Raw genomic sequence first — 22,209 nt, forward strand, 5'->3', positions numbered from 1 at the left:
CCCTAATCAAAGGGGATTCATTATTTCCAGAAGCAGTGGTGTATTTTAAGACATGAGAGAGAAAAAGAGTTTATTTCATTAAAGCTGACGTGACTTTCTTTCCCTGCTTTAAAATGTGTCTGTGTTTTATAACGAGGCTTTATTAGAGTAATGAGTTCCTCCCCTCTCCAATTTAAAACGTCTCCGCAGAGAATTCTCCAGAGCTGTCAACCAATTGAAAAGGACAATCTCCAGAGGTAGTCTCGTACTTGTTTTCAGTGCACTGCTCATGAATGTCGGCCTGAAGGAGCTTCATCCAGATTTTGTGTAAATGGCGTACATTAAAGACATTAGCAGCAGTCGTAACAGAGTTGGCCATGCTACATTCCTGTATACGTTCCATTTTAATCCCTATTATTTTCTCTAAACATCCATTCCTGTACCTTTAAATTATGATTATAGTTCATCAAACATGTGTCAGATTAAAGTAAATGCAGTTAAAAAATAAATAAAATAATCATGTTCAAACAAATCCATCAGTGTCATTCCTGTTATTATTTTCTATATGCAAGGTCTTATAGTGTGTCCAGAGAATGCAAACTCTCAGGGAACCATTGTTTCATTTCACCTTGATGCCTTAAATATACCAGGATCAAGCGTCTTTTAATAAGCCATTTCTTCACAGGCATATTTTAAATCTCATTTCCATATAAATGATTGCATATCAATTGCATTACCGTTGAAACAAATGTATCATGTCTTATATAATTATTACAAATCCAATTACTTAATGATTTTATTAGAGCTTGTGCCAAATTGTAATGAAACATTATTATAAGTTAGACAGAACAAATCTATCAGCGAAACAATGTCATGATGATGATGATGATGATGGTTCAGGAGGGTTTGAAGGTTGGCCATTGCAGCTGTCCTCCCTGGCACTGGAGGTGGTGTGGATCTGTTCTCTTCAGGGTGGCAGTGCGCTGTCCTCAGCAGCCCCCTCCAGGCTCCCTGGACTACCGTGACGTGAACCGACGCAGGGTCAAAAGGAGCAAAGCACTTTTCCTGACACAAGATCTGAGGACACCGATGTCTCCTTGTCAATAAAAACGCCTTCACTGTGGTTTTAACAAAGTCACGGGGTCGAGGTCTGTCCGCGAGGGGCTGTTCGGTTCTGCATCGCAACGAGGACCCGAGCCTTCTCAGCATGAAAAACTGTTTTTATCAGCTTGACGTTTGACCTTTTGATCACCTTACGTGTCCTGGCCACAACTCAAAAACACATCTCCTCAAAAACACATCTCATGGACAAGTACATACCCTTTTTACCCTTTTTACCATAAATATAACACCTCCAACAAAAGCTGAGTGAAGTAGTGCCTTGGAATTATATTGTCCAATATGAGGTAAATGGTCTGAATTCTGAGAGGTAGGGGTGGAATGTAACACAATTTGCAAAGCAAGATTTACATGCTAATTCAATGGAGCAATTCAAGGTTAAAAGATTATAGGCTGGAAGATTACTTAAAGCTTAATTTTCATTGAAAGATAGATTCCTCTTTTTCCTAATAGCGGTGATTGCCTTTTTCTTTCAATATTTACACAAAAGGACTGCAAATTTCATAATTCACTATTCTCACAGACCGGTGAAAAATAGGATCTTGACCAAGGTCATTTTACATTATTATGTTAAATTATTCTAAGAGGATAACCACAGGCTAGTTTGGTAATCCTTTCTGTGAAACATCTGCCTTTATTTTGAAATAGTTGCAATGGTAGTTTCAAAAGTGTATTTATTTATTTATTTATTTATTTTATAAAAATATTCATTAATTAATTCATGCATGCATTTATTCCATACTCCTTGAATTATTGAAGAAGCTTTAACTAACATATTTGGAATTTACCTCGCCCTGAAGGTACTTCAAAACTTAAGTGATATTATGAGCAAGATGACCTACCAAGAACAAAATCAAGAAAGAGAAAATACATTTTAATATAATTCCAAGGATAAAATTTGATAAATGGATTCACAACTCTTATTGATTATTACAATTATGTCCGATTTAGGATAGAAAACCTAAGGTGTCCCGGCACAAATTGAGGGCAGAACTGATGCCATGGATGTAAATGTCCATTTATTGTTTTAAAATGTATTGTTATCTTTTAGACGTATGGGTCTTCTGCTGCTGTAGCCTATCCACTTAAGAGGTTTGATGCATTGTGTGTTCGGAGATGCTGTTCTATCACTGTTGTAATGTGTGGTTATTTACATTACTGTCACCTTCCTGTCAGCTTTGACCAGTCTGGCCCTTCTCCTCATTAACAAGGCATTTTTGCCCACAGTACTGCTGCTCACTGTAAGTTTTTTTTGTTTTTCACACCATTCTCTACAAACTTTAGACTTTAGACTGTTGTGCATGGAAAATCACAGGAGATTCTGAGATATTAAAACTACCCTGTCTGCCACCAACAATCATTCCATGGTCAAAGTCGCTCAGATCACATTTCTTCTCCATTCTGCCATTTGGTCTGAAAAACAGCTGAACCTCTTGACCATGTGTGCATGCTTTTATGCCTCTAGTTGCTGCCACATGATTGGCTGATAAAATATTTACATTTACAAGCTGGTGTACAGGTCTACCTAATAAAGTGCTCAGTGAGAGTATATATTTGATTACATAATGTTTAATTCTGATAAATTACCCGGCGGCTACATTAACAGGCATGCCTGAGAATATCTCTCCCCGCATACCACCAGCAGCATCTGATGCAGCAAAACCATTAATAAATAATTGCAATTTTTTGGCTAAGTGCACACTTTTGGATCTGAGAATGAAGCAATTGCCAGACAAGAAACCTTATATAACCTGCCAGCACGGTCTGTCATTCCTAAGCATTCACAAACAGAGGAAGTTTCATTTATTTTTCCTTTCAGACTCTTCAAAGGCAAATAATGTACCATGTTTCTCATTCAGGGAATGTTCACCCTACCTAGCCCTGGCCAAGAACACTGTGTACATTGTTTGATTGTGGTGGTCATAATGAAAGTAGTTTCTTTGCCATACCAAATAGCATTCTTATATTCTACTGATTCTGATGGGCCTTTTCCAAGACGGAATCATTTGAATGCTTGATATGATATACAGTTATGTTAGCTGTACTTTACCTGGACAAATTTTAAATTAAGGTCCAATGATGCTTCCATTGAATTGAATTGTTTTAAATGACTTGTTGTTCCTGTGTGGGAGATATATACAGTGTGTATATACAGTGTATTATGCATGTCTGTGTGGAGTGATAGTGTTATTTTTTATCTTTTTTTATTTTTCTCTCCTGAAGAATGACTGCATACCCTGCTGCTACAGCCATTGTACAATCCCAACTCATGAACTTAACCTTTAACCGCGGTTCAGTAATACCTCACACAAATGTATTGCGAGTTATTGTTGAAACAATAGTATTCTGACTTCCTGCTTAAAGATAAGGAGCAAGGAGGCACATTCCCTGCCCACTACCAACCAACACCCCCGCCCCCCCCCCCTCTCTTTCTCTCTCTCTCTCACAAGCTCACCCCTACTCATTGTGGCTGAACTGCTAATAAGAAGGTTTTAGTGAACAAGCAGAGCTTTATTGGCTCACAGCTGGGGAGGCCGTTTTAGGATTCAGCCTGGGGATCAGTCGGCTGCACCAACCGAGTGTCTCAGGAGAGTGCTGGATTAGAGTAATAATGTGGCAGCACGTCAAGCCACAACTACCTCATTAGCACTGTTGCACACATGTCTCTGTATTTACATATTGCACAGCCTCGGTCCCCTGGCACCCCTATGAGTGTCTGCACACGTCTGCGTGTCTTAAATAGCAGTCAGCCTATCTCACTGTATGCTTCTTTCTCTGTGCTTTGTGCCTATGAGATTCTGCCCGTGTTTATGTCTGTCCATGTCTCAACATAAGGTCTGCAATGTGACAGCAATCTCCCCTCTCCCCCTTCACCCAATAATAGCATATTAGCTCTAAGTGCCATAACCTTAGCAACAGTTAGAATCTTGTATTTTTAGTATGCCAATCAGGCTACTGATTTATTTTTTAAGTGAGACTGATGTAATTCAATGTTTTCTTTTTTAGAGAAATGAGAATTAGAGATATGGTGACATGAAATCAAGAATGAAATCCCCTTTTAGATGGATGCAGATGTCTCTTTTTTTTTTTTGGGGGGGGGGGGGGGGGTGGTACTGACTTACAAATAATGATACTTGGAATCACATAATCCTCCAAACATTCCTCAAACCATCTCCCACTTGGATTCTGAGTTGTTATTTCCAAATATATTTCTACCACCTTAATAAGAATATAGAGATGATACCCTAATCAGATTAGACTACATCTTAAATTATCATTTTACATTATCACATAAAAGGTCGCTGATGTTCATGCAATTGAATTTAACAGTTAAAGATGATTCTTACGAATTATGGCAATAGTGCTGCTTATTTTTAGATATTGACATTGACTGTACAGCAAATATTGCGTGTGTCAAAAACGGCTTCATGTAAACGATATGCGTCAAATCTATAGCAAATGTAATGGCTTGCTAAATGTTAACTGTAATGGGCAGTACGTGCCTTTTCTGAATTAGCATACTGCATTATCTCTCAGATTAGCCCAGTGCTTTAAATCCGGGGGCTATGCAGTAGCAGACTGAGATAACACAAAAAAGTATAATCCCTGGTGTTTTAGTGTTTCATGTTGAATTAACTACGGCTGCCCACAGCAGGACTGCGGTAGCTTTAAAGGCTGCTTGTTGATCTTGGAGAGAAAACAACATGAATCATCTTGATTCTATATATTTCCAGGGCTGGCATTTCGCGTGAACGTCAGTTTGTGAAATTTCTCTCATAGGTTGAGCCGCGCGTTGATTTGAGGGACGAAAAGGTTGGTTTGGTTCCAGCGCTCGTCTAGCTGCTGCTTGTGTTGCGCACACAGCACACACTGAGCTCGTTGGTTTTGGAGATACCAAAGCGCCTCCTCACTGCTATGTACTCACATACAAAGCAGAAGGATCCGGTCGGGCAAGCGGGAACTATCGACTGATCTCCAGGTCTCTGGAAAAACAAGGGAATCCACTCGTTCTCGGTAGGTGTTCTTGTGGGAGCTGACACAAGGGATGTTTTGGTGATGGGTGTTGGAGAAGAGCCCCGGAAAGATTCCCCTCCAGTGGAAATCAAGAGGTATAGATTTATTACCACTGAAATTAAGTATCGATGCCACTCTAAGCAAGACCGGAATTAAGCAATCGTAGAATCAAAGGAATAACTAATTATAAGGACAAGCGGCTGGACACTGAACATATCTTTGCGCGACAGGATTTTTTTTGCGTCTGTCACCTTTGGATTGTACGTGTTTTGTCCCGCTGAGGACAGCTCTGGGCTGTTAGCTACTTGGATTTCGGAGAGTAGGCTACCAGCCACATCTGGAAAAATAAATGCGACTCTTCTCTCTTTTATTCAGAATGGAAATTCCGTTTTTATAAGCTATCGAAGTCAAATGATCATCTTTATCTGTGCTTTAATCTAAGAATTGTATTTATGAGATGGAAAAACGAGGACTCCACGGCGTCCTTTATTACCTGATGCTAAATGCGCCCTTGTTGTTTTACGTAAATGGTAAGTAAGCTTGTTCTGTGGCTGCAGTTTGACTTCTTTAATATTGGAGACTACCTGTAGCCTATTTAGAAATGAAAAAGTAAAAAACAAATAAATAAATAGATAAATAAATAAAGTGCATTCATTGTTGTGCTTTGGGTGAACCTGTCAAACAAATTATCTCTCCTAACTTTGAGACTGAAATTTCCACCGATAATATATACATATTTTTATATTTTTAAAAATGTATTTTATTTATGCATTTTTAATGTTTGTAGGATATAGGACGAACATACTTGTATTGTATAAGTCTGCAACACTCCAAATCCACAGAGCATTTAACAGTTGTGTATGATCAAATAAAATTAATTGAAAATGTAACGTGAATATATGATATACATGATATAATACATTACACATTTCAACAATAATAGCAACAGCAACATGCTGAAATATAAATTCATAATCTGACAAACTGACTGTGAACATTTTATGATTTACTATGAATAATATGAATGAATAAAGTTACATACGATTATAGAATAGGCTATATGTTTTTGGAATTTTCAACAGGTTACAAGAAACGTGATAATACAACAATGCACATACAAACGCCCCCAACCAAGTAATAATATGTCTCCAATTCATGTAAATGGTTGTGTTTTAACCTTTTTAAAATATGTATCTGAATAGAAACAGTTCGTACGTGACGTTCTGTTAAAATAGTCAATAATACCTTCCAAGCGTGGTCGAAATTGGTTTAAGTAGCGAATGCGGCACTCGTTGTTCAATGCAAAGAAAATCAGATGTTTATGCCATTGTGTGTCCGCTAATTTCGTATGGACAGGCAACAGATGTTTGTAGCACATACTACAAAACCAAGGGCAGACATTTGTTACCTCTTAACTACTGGCTTGTTGTTGTCTCCTATTCTATTCTTCTGCTAGCCACATTTACTGAAGTGCCCAAAGATGTAAGTGTCGGTGAGGGAGAAGATATTGAGATGCCGTGCGCATTTCGGGCCATCGGATCTACGCCGTTCTCCTTGGAGATCCAGTGGTGGTATCTAAAGGAGGCAGCCCCAAGGGAACTTACACACGAACTGCAAATTAGTGCACCCAGAGCAAAGGTAAATGTACAACTCACGGAATAATGTCTGCCCTGCCAGGTTTTCTTCGGTTGAACTATAAGCAAATAAATGCCGATAGACTTAGGTAGATCTGGCAACGTCCATATTTGGTTAAAATGTTGAAATGCAGTGATTTTTTTTCTTTCGAAATCAAATACTTGGCACGTATTTGCTTAATTAGATGTGCCAGCTCCAATCCGCTGTCAAAGAGGATGGAGGGTGTAGTGGGTGGACTGTCAAGTCTGTGTTAAGTTCTCAGTTGTGGTGAATTGATTTCAATATTTGTTGGTGAATATTTATTTGTGCTTTGGATGCGCTGTATTTTAAACAAATGCGCCACTGATGTGTAAATGTGTAAACTATTATTGTTGCATTTTTGATAGCCTACATACAGTGTTACACTGTTTAACGCAGTTGCTAGCACATGGACCCAGTACATTTCATATTTCCTATCAAACTGTTGCTGTCCATGGTACCACTTCAATTGGTTAGGTAACATTACGCGCGCAAAAGCCTAGATATAGTCTATACAATTTTACACGCAGTTAAATGCTTATTACAGCGAAATGGTCTGTCTCTGAAAACGACCCACATTATACACTCTATAACGGGGATAATATATCTCTAATATCGAAATGTTTGGGTACGGTGTGCTGATGTCTTCAGTTAGTAGTAATATTTTCTATGCATTCTGGTTTCAGGTTGCTCCCAGAGATGCTACAAAAATAAGTGTAAGTGTTTCAGTTTTCTTGTCTTTTTTTGCACTGTCGTGCAGTTGTTTGAAAGCAAATATTAATCCTGGCAATAGTGTAGCGCCAGGGAAATTTGGAATCAAATGACAAATGACATCACGTCCTTTCCTTCGTGTAGTGAGAGATTTACCTTTGGACTGCTTCTGCAGGATTATTCTTTGTGACGTGAGTGTGTGTGTGTGTGTGTGTGTGTGTGGTTGGGGGGGCATTCTATAATCGTAAAACTGGGAACCCTTCCACATGGTAAATTCTGGACTGTTCATTTTTTCTAGATTTCCTCTACGTATTTTCACAATGGATTAGCTGATGCTCAATATTTAGTTATAGCCAGCTTAATTACGATTTCTGTGGATACCAATGCAACGATACAATGGGTTCCCAGTTTTTTAATTACGCTATTTTACTTCAGTTACTTATCAATAGTATATGTATGCTTAACAAATATTACTTTGCATATTTTTTTGTAATTTGCCGTCTTTACATTTTGATGTTTTTTTATTAATATTGAGGAATAACCCTAACCCTAATTCTGTGAACTTAATGAAGATAGATAATGATCTTGATCCCCTCTCAATGTGACAGACATGGATCATCTGTTTTGAGCTGTGATTGACAGATTTCTTAAAGCAACACACTCTGACAGAGTTTTGCCAACTGTTAAATCTCCTCCACGATAAACACCAATACCCCTGGTGTGACTAAAAATGCGCTGAGAAGCATAAATACTTGTTTACTCCCAGGATGCACTGCTTCACAAAGAAATAACAAGCAGACAAGGGGGGGGGGGTGCGGTATATTTCAGAAACAGCAGTTCAGTTAAGGTTTAATGTGTATGCGATGCACCTCTCTCCCTCTCCCCCCCGCTGCAGACAGTCAGGGTGCAGGGCAATGCCATCTCTCACAGGCTCCATCTCTCCAACGTGCGCAAGATGGACGAAGGAGTGTACGAGTGCCGGGTGTCGGACAACAATGCCGACGAGACTCAGGAACACAAGGCCCAGGCCACGCTGTGGGTCACCCCCCGCGACGGCATGGTGGCCGAAGAGGCCGTCTCTCACATCCAGAACCGCTGGCCCCTGAGGAACAGCAACAGCGCGGCCGGGGGCCGCTCCACCTCCGAGCCGGGCCAGGGGAAGCCCCGCGTGCCCCCGCTGGCTGGACCCGGCCCTGTCCCTGACTCCACCACGGCGGAGGCCTCTGCAGCAAAGTCCTCAGCCTCCCCCTGCCCTGCCAACGCAGCCATCCTCCGCCAGCAGCACGGAGCCGGTGAGTGGTGGAGCCACAGTGACACCTAGTGGTGGCGTGCGGGTAGTGAAGGTTTTAACGGGTGACTGGACGCATGTATGCATACGTTCGCCTGTGGGTGTCTATCTGAGTCTGACGCATCGATTGCGATCTGTGGTTATGCAATATTAGTATAGGCATTGTTTATGTATATGGAGAAGCTGTTGACAATACCTATGATCTTTGGAGTTAATGTTACAGACTACTTCTTCATCACTATGACTGGACCAGTGCAATGGAATGGAACACTTTTGTGACCATTTTAAAACAGTTGGATACTACAAAGCACTAAAGCTTGACAATAGCATCGCTTTTTTGAGCCTGTGATGGAATCACTGTTTGGAGCATGGTGTTAAACTGAAGAGATGCAGACTGTGGATTTTGTGGAAAAGTATGTATAGATCTATGGTTAATTCCCATAATTCCCATAATTTTTACCAACATTTTAGAGAGACCAGGGTGTTATCTGGCAGGAGGCTAGCAGGTTCAATTCCCAAAGTCATTCCGCTGGTTTGGATTGGTCACGAGTCATCAGTAATAATGTGGTGTGTGATTAGTCAAGGAGGTCTTGCTTTCGAGGGTAAAGAGCACTGCTCTGCTGCAGCCACCACTTCTCCTGATCGCGCTGGAGTAACGTGGCATCTGAGAAAAAACAGGTCCGCCATCTTGCGGCTGGGAAATTAGCATCAGACGAGCTTCACCATTTTTTTTCCCTTCAGAGATCAATGAAGCAAGTCCCAGAATAATTGCATTTCACAGACATTGCAGGAATGGTTAATATACCATTCTGCTGGATTAGATGCCTGTCTGCCTCCATGCTGGCGTGGTGGTGAGGCGCGGTGACGGGGGTGTGCGTGGCATTCGTGAGCAGGGCCCACTGTCTGTCAATGGGGAAGCGGTGGGCTGGGTGTTAGGGAGGCCTGTTGGGGGCATGAGTCAGGGAAGGGGCATCCCTTAGACTTGCTGTGGCTGATTCACCAGAGTCTGTCTATTTCCACTTTGCAGTACGAAGCTTTTTCACTGGTCTGATTTGGTGTGGGTGTGGGGTTGGAGATTCCCAGGCACGATTTATAGCGGGGGGTGAGCCCTTAGACAACTGATTTTCTCACATATACACAACTTGACCTTTCCAGTAGTCTTGATTTCCAGATATGAAAATGGATTCATTTGAATATAGCATCTACTCCATGTTGTCTCAATAGAGATGAACAACTGTAACACTGCATTCTTATGTGGACAATGTGGGAAAATCGAAGATCATTGGACATATATTACAGATAATACTGCACATTACATCACATAGTAAGCAAATCATGTACTAGTACGTGTTTCATGAGTAATGAGTAATTAATTATGATGTTTGCAACCATTTATCTGCATTCACCTCTCTTAGTGAGCTATTCTCTTTGACACATTGAAATTCTGCATCCATATAGTCCTCTCATTCCTGTGAAATATTGGCTGTGAACAGTTTTGAACATAGAAATGACTTTCACCAGTATTTCCTTTGTCAGTAAGTACCCTATGTCACTAAACTCAACAGTTTATGACTGTTGTTCATGAGCCAACTTTGATTAAATTAAAGGGGTTGCAATAGAAAGATTGTTGCTTCTTCTTAACATATCACTGTGTGTTCTCTGTTGCTGTGGTCACACAGTTTTGGTTCATTGGTGCAAAAAAATATGTTCCGTGACATCATGCACAAGATCAGTCATAACAAGTGTTTGTCATGTGGCAGGACCTCTTTATCCGTCACCATAGTAAATCAAACAGAGTAAGTGGCGACCTGACACTTCCATATTGACGAAAATATGCTAAATTTGCTATGGCTTTTAACTGAGCCTTCTGTGTATTTGTCATCCGTTTCTGAAGGTTAAAAAGCCACGTGGCAATTTTAAAAGATTGCCCTTTTTAGCCGGGTGCGCCAGGAAATCTGAACAGCCCTCCAAAACGCTTGCATCTGCCACTTGCTGCAATGTCATTTTACTGAGTGGCAGAAACAATTAATATTCAAAAGGAAATACCTTGGCGGAGTGGCAGTGGGGCCTAGTCCCCAGAATGCTGTGAGGCTTTTCATATTTACGCTCACAAGTGACACAATCATTAGAGGTGTCGTTATTCAGTGGACTGTGGCATTGCTTTATGCGCCTACTTCCAATCTATAACTTTGAAATATGTTCACAAAAAGATTTTCATAAATCAAATATCTGAACATATCTTAACTGTATAATATTTTACACTCGTGTTTGTTGTGGTTTGAATAATTGGCTGCATCGTTGCAGCTCAGGTTTGTAGTCTATTTAGGGTTCTAACGGAAGGTTATGGAGATGCATACTGTAAGCTTATTCATTTTAGAATACATAAAGGGCCAGTTACTCAGACACAGACTAAGCCCAGTCCTAGGCTAAATTCAATTTTGAGTGGAGATACAAATCTCAATGTAGTCCAGGACGAAGCTGAATCTGTGTCAGTAAAACCGGACCTAAGTCATTTTCTAATATCCTCCTTGATAAATTGCCAAATTGCCAATATTTAACTTATGTTTCACCACCATGAAATGTGCCAGTCCAATATAAGTGGCACTATATAGGTTTAATTTTGTTGTGGAATTACAGTATTAGATATTCAAAGGTTAATGAATTTATGTCTGGTATTATTCGGTATTATTATGTTTTTGTAAAAAAGAGGATTAAATATTTGTTTCTTTGTGTAAAGTGCCTGTGTGTAATTATATGTATGTAAATGGGTGTTTTTGAAGCTGTGTTGGTGAGATATCATGGTTGTGGAGAAAGGCTGCCTGTGTGTTTATTGTCCCAGTGGTGATATGTCTTTTTATACTGGAGAAGAGAAATGTGGAGGCACTTAAATAATTGAGAATAGACAGGTCCTCAGCATAGAGATCCTACCAGACAAAAGACACAAGTCGAAGGTTCTCACCAGCAGGAAATGCGAAAGGCAAACAGTCTCTATTACCTATTGTGCATTGCATACAGATTACTGGCTGCTCTGGCTGAGTCTCTGCCCTTCCGTTTAGAGGTGAACAGATGTGAGCAAGGAATAATTTGGACTGCGGCTGAACTCTGTAATGATGCTATCAGAAATTCGCAGGTGGGGGTCTCCGTGTCGTCTCTGCGTGCATTCTCCCGTGCCCGTTCGCCTCTCTCCACATTTTAACGGAGGCCGTTTGTCGGCGGCTGCTCCTCTGCCAGCTGCAGTGTTTGGTGTAACAAGTGGTGCGGGCGACGGCCTCGCGAGGGGAACACTGGCATTCCGGATCGCTCTCCTCCTCCGGACAGGCCTTTGTGCCGTGGACTGAGTCATCAGCGGCCGCCATTACCAAAGCGTGCTCTGTTGGGGGGGGGGGGGGGTGTTCAGGATGATTGGACAATGGCTTGGATCACAGGGATCCTCAGACAATGCCAGTAGGCACCTTTCATATCGCTGCTTTCCTTTAGACTGGATAATCAGAGGACACCACATGGTTTCCGCTCCGCATGAGAGAGGATTCCAGCTCACGCTGAGGACGAACGGGTCCCGTTCGCCGTTACGCGCTTTTCGAGCGAGCGCGAGGGCGTTCTGGCCCATCCTGGAGCTCGTAGGCGGCCAACTTTCCTCCAAATGAAGGATTCAACCACCAGGCCCCACGGAGTAGGAAGATGAAAGGGCTTTGTTAAAAATGGAACAAATCTGTTCTTTTTTTCCCATTGAACATTCCTGCTTGAAAATGCAATAAAGCTTTAACGTGAAGGCAGCATGTCTATAAGCTTGGTGTTGTGAATTAGCATCTTTGCAAAACACCATGTTTTTTTCTCTTTCTTTCTCCTTCGGATTCCTGCCTTTTCAATTCATTTGAACGTCTAATTTTTATCCTTTTATCCTATTACCCTTTATCTTTTGTTTTCTTTTTCCTCTGTCCTGCGGTTATCATCAGGCTCTTCTTCCTAGCTGCCAGTTCAGGTACACAATGGGGGGATCTATCCTTTTCTTGGCTTCTCCCTGTTCGCAAGACGAGAGGAATGAATTGTTTAGACAGCGTGGCTCAGTTTATCTGGATCTCAGGGCACATCCCTCAGTGAAGGCGTCATTGTGCCACTGAATTAGCATGTCAGGAGAGGACTTTGTGTCCCAGTGCTTATGGTGACCTTACTAAACCAAGACTAAGAGTGATGTATGGTGGCAGAAAAAGAGGTGCGGGGGGGTTAGGAGGGAGCTTGATTGTTGATGAAATGTGACATACGTTGGTGGAATCTCTAAGGTGTCATAATGTGTCATAAAGGAGTCAGAGGAGCGTGTGGATTTCCTGCTATTTATTGAAAACGGACTGCAAACAGAGTGTTTGCCATTTGCTGTGAGTTTGAGCCATGGTCTCCTGTTTGGCTCCGGAGAAGTTTGACTCCGTTGAAAGTCAAACACAGTGTGTGTCGAGACATTAGCCTGCTTGCAATAAATAACCGAAAATCCACGCGCTCCAGATTGATTCCTTTATCGCAGGTTACCGCTCGGTTTCTGAAAAGCAGATCAGCGTGTTATCAGGCAAGTGCACGGTGATCGCCTTCCTGTTATGTGTCATGTTTGCTCAGATACTGTGATGTTGTCTTGAAGATAGTTGGGCTGAAGTTCAGGCAGTGCTATTACTAAAGGAGGAATATCTACTACATAAGCAATGCACTGTGGATTTCTCTGAATAAGTGAGGCACGCTTCGCAATTGAAATAATGTGATGACTAGAGCACGCATTCATCTAATGAGCTACATTGTCGCACACTCGTGATTTTTAGTTTTCTATTGTGTCTAATCATGGAACAAAACCAGTCAGTTCAGAATGCTGTGGAGTGGGGTAATGTGGTGCTCTAGTTGATAATGTGGCCACATTTTTGTCACACATTTCCGATGATTTTACTGCAGAAGCTTGAGGCTGTAACTGTACCAGTCTGGATTTTTTTTTTTTTAATAGGTTCCATTATTTGCTGCTTTGTGGGAGAATCCAACTGAGGTGCACTGAAAGGATGATATTTCTTGTTTTGTGTGCCATCTTTGAGGTGGAAACCTTACGCCATCAGTGCTTTTCGTCAGGCTATACTGTTGCCAGGCAACAAAGATAAACATAATCTTTTATCCATTTGGAGCTCCAGTGGGAGCGTAATGTTGTGTGATTTCATAATTGTTAAAAGATGTATTCAATTTGCCCCTTATTTTGTGAATTTCTTCCTCTGCTATTTGAAAGAACACGATTGAACGGAGAAATAGCCAGTTTGGGCAGAGCGGCTATGCTAAAAAGTTTCTGTGGAAATATTAATAAGTGGGTGTATATTAAAAGGAGGGAGGCAAAATTTTGAAACACACGCCACATTGCAAGTCACTATTTCGCATTGTGATGACTGGCAAAAGGAAAAGTGTCAGGAAGTGTTGGGAAAGTATACTGTGGGACACATCTAAATCATCATCCCTGGATGAATAGGAAATTCCACCATATTCATGACTTTGCCTCGCTGAAAGAGAATGCATCATGCGAAATCACCAGACCAGCGCATACTTACTATATTGCAGTAAATGTTGAATTCTGCTCAAGGAAACGTATTGCAGAGTTTATTTGTGTAACAACTGAGGTCAGCATATTTTCGCTAACCACCAGAAGGCATACTGCTCAGGGATTTATAACCAAAATTGGGGTGGACAGTGGTCATGTCAGTAGGCTATGTAACTAAGCATGTATGGTGTAGTCAAACCTGACCATGGCTAAACAGGAAAAGAAGTGGGCACTGCAAACCCAAATAGGGTGGTTAGGGAACTGGGCCTGTAACTGGAAGGTCACAGGTTCAATTACCTGCTGGGGTAATGTGGGTGTGCCCTTGGGAAAGGCACTTAACTGAAGCCCTTCTATAAAATGTCCAGCTGTATAAATGCATTGTATGTAAAAAAAGGAAAATGCATCCTGTGTGAGTCACTCTGGCTAAGCAGGAACGTAATGTAATGTAAATGAAGAAGGATATGTTCCGCCTGCGGTTTAAAGAATTCAAGGATATCCGCACAGAGGCTGGGGAAACAAAATGGTGGTCCTGGCACTGCATAGCCGGACACTGACTGCATCGCCAGGCAGAGGTGATTGACAGAGTCCATCAGCCACCGCTGTCTTCAGGCATTTCAAATAAACACCTGTCATCTCTGCCTGGAGAGAGGCCTTTTAAATTGGCTGCCTCACCGAGGAGTTATTCCTGTTGGCGTGAGGCAGACTCCCTCTCTCACCGGGGGTCACGGGGTCAGCACAGGTGGGGAGGGTCCTGTTCTCCTCTCTACTCTGCTCTGCTCTGCTTCGCATACCTTGTTTGTGATATATGCTGGGCCGTTACGTATAGCATATTGACCTCCCGTCCAAAACGGTCTGCTACATTAGATCCAGTTTCCGGTGTGTGTCCTGCGTAGCTTTTTACGTCCATTCTTCCTGCTGCCTCTCCACCCACTGGGGGTAATTAGACATGGGTTCTGAGAAGTGGGTACCCAGCCGTGGCTTGAGGAGAGTGTGGGGCCCGCAGACAGAAGGCTGCCTCCCTCCACTACTGACAGCAGAGGCCCTCACGCTCGGGGTCCTTTCTTAAATAACAATTTGTTAGTGTCATTTTTTTCTTTGTTCCTTTCTCCGGTTTGAAAGCTGCAGCTGACAGATGCCTTTTTGTTTGGACCACGGCTTTGTTTGTTTATACTGGATGCCGCGCTCTCATTCGCCACCCAGATTATCACTCCCACTCATCAACCCCCAAGGATTCATGTGGAAGGATATGCTTAGTGCTGTGCCACCAAGTGAGCATCATGTCTAACTAGGAAGGGAGGTCTACATTTCACCAGTCTGAGTGTGTGCAGATTAAACCTAATCCTGTTATGGAGTATCCAACTAAGCTTGTTCTTTTCTGATGAAAGTCTGAAAAACTAACATTTTAGATTAAAATTGGACATCTTTAATGGTACAAAAACATCAGGTCCAACATGTGATTTTCCTAAATTCTTCATTCATATTTGGATGAATAATATTGTAAGTAGGCAAGGGTATTATGTTTAGCAATTGGCTGTAAACTATATTGACTGAAAACTGCCCAGTGTTAAGTGAGGATATATCAGTCAATAGGTATAAATATGTAGTCTGTAAGAGCTGATTAAGCCGTGTTTTATTGCGTTGTTCAGTTCAACCAAAGTCACAAAAACAAACCCACTGCCTCTCATGGTTGGAATTGCCTGACTTTGCGTCGATGAGAATTATGGTCTCTCCAAATCCAAGTTTCATGCAAATTCTTTTACATATGAAGAACATCTGATTAACATTCGTCAAGGTTAATAATAAAAAAATCATAAAACGTAACCTTGTGAACCGCTCAATTATTCATAACTTCACTAAGTTGTAGGGATAATTTAACAAAGGAGTTCCTGCATGCTACTTTCTTTACTTTGAACCACACCTCAAAAGGCTCGAAGGCCAAAATTCTGTTCTAGCAATTATTTTCTCATCCAGTAACTTTTTTGATGCTGACATGTTCTTTGGATCATTGTTTTGCATGAATATAATTTATTGATCCTTCATTAATATCCTTTATGATGTTGAGATATAATTTATGAAAACAGGCTTGTGCGCACTTGCACACATGGCTCTATTTCCTGATTTTTGGTATTTGGTTTTTTCTCTGAACCCATTTCCTCACAGGATGTTGAGGTTTTTTGGCAAGACATAATGAACAAGCTGTACGATCGCACTCTGAAGTTCTGAAGATCAAACACATTTTCCCTCCAATTTTCAGACAGCTGTTTGTGTATGGTTTTATTTGTGAAAATGTCAGCAACATCTCTCTTCAGTTTAATGAATTGATTCTCGTGCTCATCCTAGATGGTAACATGAATGTGAGAAAATGTATCAGGTATATAAGCTTGACAGAGGATAACATTTAAAGGACTTTAAGATAATTACAACATATGAACCTTTCTCAATCCTTTCAGTCCCAAGAGTATCATATGACACTTAAGTGTAACTACCATAAAATCCCAAAAAGTGTCATATGGCACACTCGTCCTTAGAGTATACTTTTTCAACCAATCAAAATGACTTCTCTACTATTGTTTTGAGCCCCTATTAAAACCCTACTTCTATCAACTTTTGATCAAACTTCTCAAGTTTATCAACATATCGACCCTTTGGGATTTCGGTGGAGCCACTTGACATTGGTCATATTTTTTTCAGTGTTCAGTGCACATCCAGATTGATCCAATTCTTATTTTTTTCATTTTTTACCAGGTTCTGGAGTCATCACCACGACCGACCCCCTCCTCTACATCTGCCTACTGATCCTCCACAGGCTTCTCCCTGTCCTAGTCGCAAACTGAAGAATTTCAACCAAACCACACCTTGCAATCTTCTCACGTAACATACCAAACCACAAAGGGAAATATATACCTATATATAAACCCATATGGCACACCACTAATGAGGTTGAAAAAAACGGACTTTGGGAGAAGTAAAGAAACGACCATCTTCTCACTGGGACTTTAGAAGACTGGTCTTATAGCTGGATGTAAATGGACTATGGATGTATAAGAAGCATGACAAAAAATAAAGGAATTTATGTGAATACAAGCTTCACATTTGTGTTATACACACAGCCAACATCCACAAAACAATGCATTGAGTTTCCAAATACTAGTGTCCGCCCTGCTGTGTGCATGGCAGCCATACATTTTCTTGTATCTGTTCTTTTCATTTTCTTTTATTGGCTGTTTCTTTTGTAAGAAAAAAAAGAAAAAAAGAAAAAAAATGTCCTTGTCTGTTTTGCACGAACAATTGAGCAGTTAAGCATTCCATTACATTTCAGAGGCATCTACCACAGGGTCCATAATCATCCAGTCCAGTCATGGATACTGTACGTAGGTCTGCACACCCATTTTCTCATGTTTATGTATACAAATATGACCTTCTATATTTTGATTAAATAAGGCACACCTTACATAGCTGTTGTCAGTCACTTTCAATAATGTTTATTTTTATTAACGATATGGTGATCAAGGTGCAATCATTTATAAGACGTATGGTATGTTGCCAACGGCAGTTGAAATAAAGGGTTTTTCTTTTTTCATAAACTCAGCATTCCCAAGTGTGGTATTTAAAATATGAGTCAATTGTCTGCCTTGAGGGAAAATTCTTCAAACAAGTAAATGTTATGTTTAATGTAAAATGGCTTGCAAATAACTGAGAAACCGGGTACTTTAGCAAAGAATTTCAGGAACACAAGGAAGAATTGAGCAGAATGAGAAAGAATTGAGCACAGCATCAAAGATTATTAGCTTCTAATCACCCATCGAATGCTTGGAGGGTCTATTGTGAACATGTCTGTGCATCAGCTGTGAAATTCATCCAGGAAGGAGAGTGCTGGAGGGCTGGCCTTTAGTCTGCGGGATATCAAAGCGTTGCTGGGTGTACTGAGGTGTGACCTGTACTTTCCACTTAAACAGGCACAGACATTGTGGAAAAACACTCAAAATCATGTCCAACTAACCGTAAACAAGTACAATTCCTGGTCGCCATGTTATCGCTTCATATATCAAATGTACATCTCAGTGGATTTCACTGGAGAATAGAGCCGCTGCTCCTTTCACACAAATTCATTTTTCTTAACCATGCGTGCGATTCTACATTAATATCTGTGATTCAAGACCGTCCCCATTCCAATGTCTACCCATGAGTTTCGCCTTTCAACTTGTTCCTCGACTGAGGTTCTTTCAATAAACCCCCGTGTGATGCACAAGCAAACCACAGCCGAAGCAAGGATGCCTTCTCTTCTTGTGTGCCTATCCTCCCCCAGTCTCTCCATTACATCAAGCGGAATATAATGACTCCTTCCTTTATAGACAAATAAAAGAGCTGCAACAGACCAAACACTTCTCGGCTACAAGCCCACGATTTATGTTTCCTGCTGAAGATGTGTTTGTTCCCAAAATTTGACAAGGGTATTTATGTGAGCTTCTCTGTTGCAGAATATCCAGTGGGGATCTGAGTTCTCTTAGTTTCCCTGTACTGTAGGTCACGGAAGCACATTATTAAATTTTATTTTCCAAAACTGTTAAGGCAGATGTGGACACTGGCACGCTCAGTATTGGATGAATAGATCTAGTATGACTCGTTTGCACAATACATTACTGTTCCTGTAAAACAGGACCCAAGGAAAGCGTAGAGTGATTATTCTCCTCAGTTGCTGTTGAATTCCTCACACCTTCTAAGGTACCAAATCGGGTGCATTAAACTGACAAACGCCTGCACATGCACTGTACATTTTGAAGACTGTTAATATAAAAATGTTTTATTCCACAAAGAACTAGCCTTTTAATATTGCATGATATAATGAATGTCCTGTCCGAGACGGAATGCCTCATCATTGCTTTGGCCCATATCCAAACTTCTGGGCCGTGAAACATTTGGATAGACAATACCCCTGAGCAAACAAACAACAAGTGATTACTCCGTTCTGTCTCTGTAGTTGAGGTGAGCTGAGTAGAGTTTGGATTTGTTTGTTTTGGAATGCCCAATACAATTTTATATGGTCTAATGTCTACACTGTGGGACCTCATAGAGAAGAACATTTCTCCTCCGTAGAGTATGCTGCCAGCTGACTCTTCTATTCATTCCACAGTCAACCAGCTGAGCTGAGTGTACTGTATGCACAACTGGGACAGGCAGTGCTACAGGCACCCCAGAGGAGTTACGCAATGAGAGGGTGACAGCACTGTCCACTGGCATTTATCTTCATGCGCAATGTTGCAGCAAAGTGTGCACTACCCCTCTGGGCTCCTGGCCACTGTTGGGACTGGCATGATCAAGATTTGACTCCAGACTGTGTCATTATTCTGAGGACCAGGGCTTCAGCAGGAAAATGGTCCCAACAGCCCCATGAGCCCTGTTTTTAAACTCTGGGTCATGACTGTGCAGAGGGATGGAAGTTACACATCAAGAGCTAGTGCCTTACATGTGTATGCCAGGAAAAAGCCCAAATATGGATCTTCGCAAATATTCATTAAGATATTTCTGTGAAGTATAAGTAGTGATTGACCAAAATAAAGTAATTTGAGATTGGTCCTGAACTGAAGGCTGGCTGTGACTGCGATGCTATGGGGGCAGGGGGGAGTGCAGCCTTACTCTTTGATGATGGTGGGTGCTGTCAGGGGCGATAACTACTGTTTCCTAGCTGTCCCTTTCAGACACGGCTAAAAAGCGGAACGGCGTGAGCATCAGCACCCGAACAGGAAACGCGCATGGCGCCGGTGGCATTGTACGCTGCATCGGCTGAGTGACAGCGGATGAACCGTAGGCAGGTTCGCGCAGCTATCTTCCCCAGCCACAGAGCAGCAGCATCTGGCCAGATTCCCTCCTTTTTCAACACCATCGCACCCGAGTTAGCGGAGTCCCAGGGCGACAGGAAGAGTGGCAAGCCAGCCAACTTTGCCCTGACAGGAAGCAAGCAGCGTGTCGCAGGAGGACGTGACTGCAAAGGCAAAAAAAGGACAAATATTATTTTTTGTTGTGGTTATTGAGATAGCAGCGGTGGGGCCAACTTCAACCAATGGCTGGCGGTGCCACTGCATTCATCACGTGAAGGTGACAGGATCATTTGTGGTTTGGAAAAACTGATTGCGGGTGAAAGACATCTTCAGAGCTGAGAAGATAATTGAGACATTTTAATCCAACAACATTTTGATATTCCAATCAGATTCACTGGTGTGTTAAACTTGCCTGCACAGAACAAAGGTGTGAAGAGCGTTCAAACATGATTTTTAGTGCGTTAACATCATGGGTAAATGTTCCACTTGACATTAAAAACAACAGCTGAAACATAATTTTTAAAAATGTTTCCCGCATACACAGGTAGAAGTGGAGTCAAATTGTCTGTGCATAACATGAAAACTCTTTTTGAGATATAATTAGACCAACAGATGAAGCAGTAATTTTGAGCAGAGCCACTCCATTAGCAGAGAAATATAGAAAATGAAAACCAGAAATGGTTCTGTTCCCTGATCGTCTGTATCCTGTCTGGATATTGTACTAGTCCATTCAGGGAATCACAGTTTTCGTCATTTAGACAACAGGTCCACTGGTTTTTTTCACCTTCTTCATTCATGCAGAAAGGCAGTTTGAAATAAAACTCTTCATGGATAAAGATTGGAGATGGGGAAGATCATTTCAGATAACTTACATAAGTATGATTTATAATATAATATACACTCACTGAGCACTTTATTAGGTATTTATTAGACTTATTTTTTTGCTTATTGGTCTTCTGCTGTTGTAGCCTATACACTTAAAGGTTTGATACGTTATGTGTTCAGAGATGCTCTTCCGCACACCATCTTGTAATGTGTAGCTATTTACATTACTGTCACCTTCCTGTCAACTTTGACCAGTCTGGCCCTTTTCCTCTGACCACTCACATTAACAAGCCGTTTTTACCCACATAAGTGCTATTCACTGGATGTTGCATTTGGAAAATCCCAGGAGATCAGCAGTTTCTGTGATACTCAAACCACCCTGTCTGGCACAAATGATCATTCCATGGTCAAAATCAGTTAGATCACATTTCTTCCCCATTCTGATATTTGGTCTGAAAAACAGCTGAATCTCTTGACCATGTCTGCATGCTTGTATGCATTTAGTTCCTGCCACATGAAATATTTGCATTAACAAGCTGGTGTATAGGTCTATCTAATAAAGTGGTCGCTGAGTGTAGTTTCCACTATCAGCATTAATGATTAATTACAGGATTCACTCAAGAACATGGATACATCTGATTGGAGTGCGAAGAAAAAAATGAAGATGAAGAACATTTATTATAACTCATAACTGAGCAGCACAGACAGAGATTTGAAATCCAGAGCAGGAGAATTCATTGAGTATTTTTTTATTTGAGTGAGTATTTGATCAATGAAGTAATGAAGTAGGGTGCTTGAACTTGACTCCATTTTGTTTTTAAATATCTTGAAAAAATAAATTTCTCAAAGCAGTAACGGACAAGGAAGAGGATTCTGAACACTCTCAAGGCAGTGCTGTGACAAGAAATAGTTCCAATGAATGTATTCTTGCAACTGAATGTATTGTAAGCATTTTATAATAATGATTCTAATTTAGCATTTCGGCGGCACCGATGGTGCAGTGGGTAGCACTGCCGCCTCACAGCAAGGAGGTCCTGGGTTCGAATCCCCGTCGGCCGGGGCCTCTCTGTGCGGAGTTTGCATGTTCTCCCTGTGTCTGTGTGGGTTTCCTCCGGGTACTCCGGTTTCCTCCCACAGTCCAAAGACATGCAGGTCAGGCTGACTGGAGAGTCCAAATTGCCCATAGGTATGAGTGTGTGAGTGTGTGAGTGAATGGTGTGTGTGTGCCCTGCGATGGACTGGCGACCTGTCCAGGG

The 22,209-nt window shown here is 41.4% G+C and overlaps 1 protein-coding gene across 2 annotated transcripts; it reads left to right on the forward strand.

Annotated features, from left to right (window-relative positions):
- Window positions 1–4,923: 4,923 nt before the first annotated feature.
- Window positions 4,924–17,896, forward strand: LOC133111967 (V-set and transmembrane domain-containing protein 2B-like). Of its 2 annotated transcripts, none has more exons than XM_061222620.1 (5): window positions 4,924–5,112; window positions 6,569–6,750; window positions 7,452–7,481; window positions 8,372–8,768; window positions 17,058–17,896. In XM_061222620.1, exons 2-5 carry the CDS (start codon window positions 6,625–6,627, stop codon window positions 17,144–17,146), a joined length of 642 nt encoding a protein of 213 aa, XP_061078604.1. In that variant the 5' UTR covers window positions 4,924–5,112; window positions 6,569–6,624; the 3' UTR covers window positions 17,147–17,896. The 2 variants fall into 2 exon arrangements, with proteins under 2 accessions (XP_061078604.1, XP_061078603.1); XM_061222619.1 differs by having other exon boundaries at window positions 4,978–5,642.
- The last annotated feature ends 4,313 nt before the right edge of the window (window positions 17,897–22,209 follow it).

This window comes from Conger conger, chromosome 15 (genome assembly GCF_963514075.1).
Source record: "Conger conger chromosome 15, fConCon1.1, whole genome shotgun sequence".
Lineage (NCBI taxonomy): Eukaryota > Metazoa > Chordata > Actinopteri > Anguilliformes > Congridae > Conger > Conger conger.

Bases quoted from the DNA above. Each gene is read 5' to 3' on its own strand.
- LOC133111967 (XM_061222619.1), top strand. From the start codon at position 5,570: ATGGAAAAACGAGGACTCCACGGCGTCCTTTATTACCTGATGCTAAAT. The intron at 5,643-6,568 runs GTAAGTAAGCTT...TTCTTCTGCTAG, and splicing joins CTTGTTGTTTTACGTAAATG to CCACATTTACTGAAGTGCCC. The intron at 8,769-17,057 runs GTGAGTGGTGGA...ATTTTTTACCAG, and splicing joins CCGCCAGCAGCACGGAGCCG to GTTCTGGAGTCATCACCACG.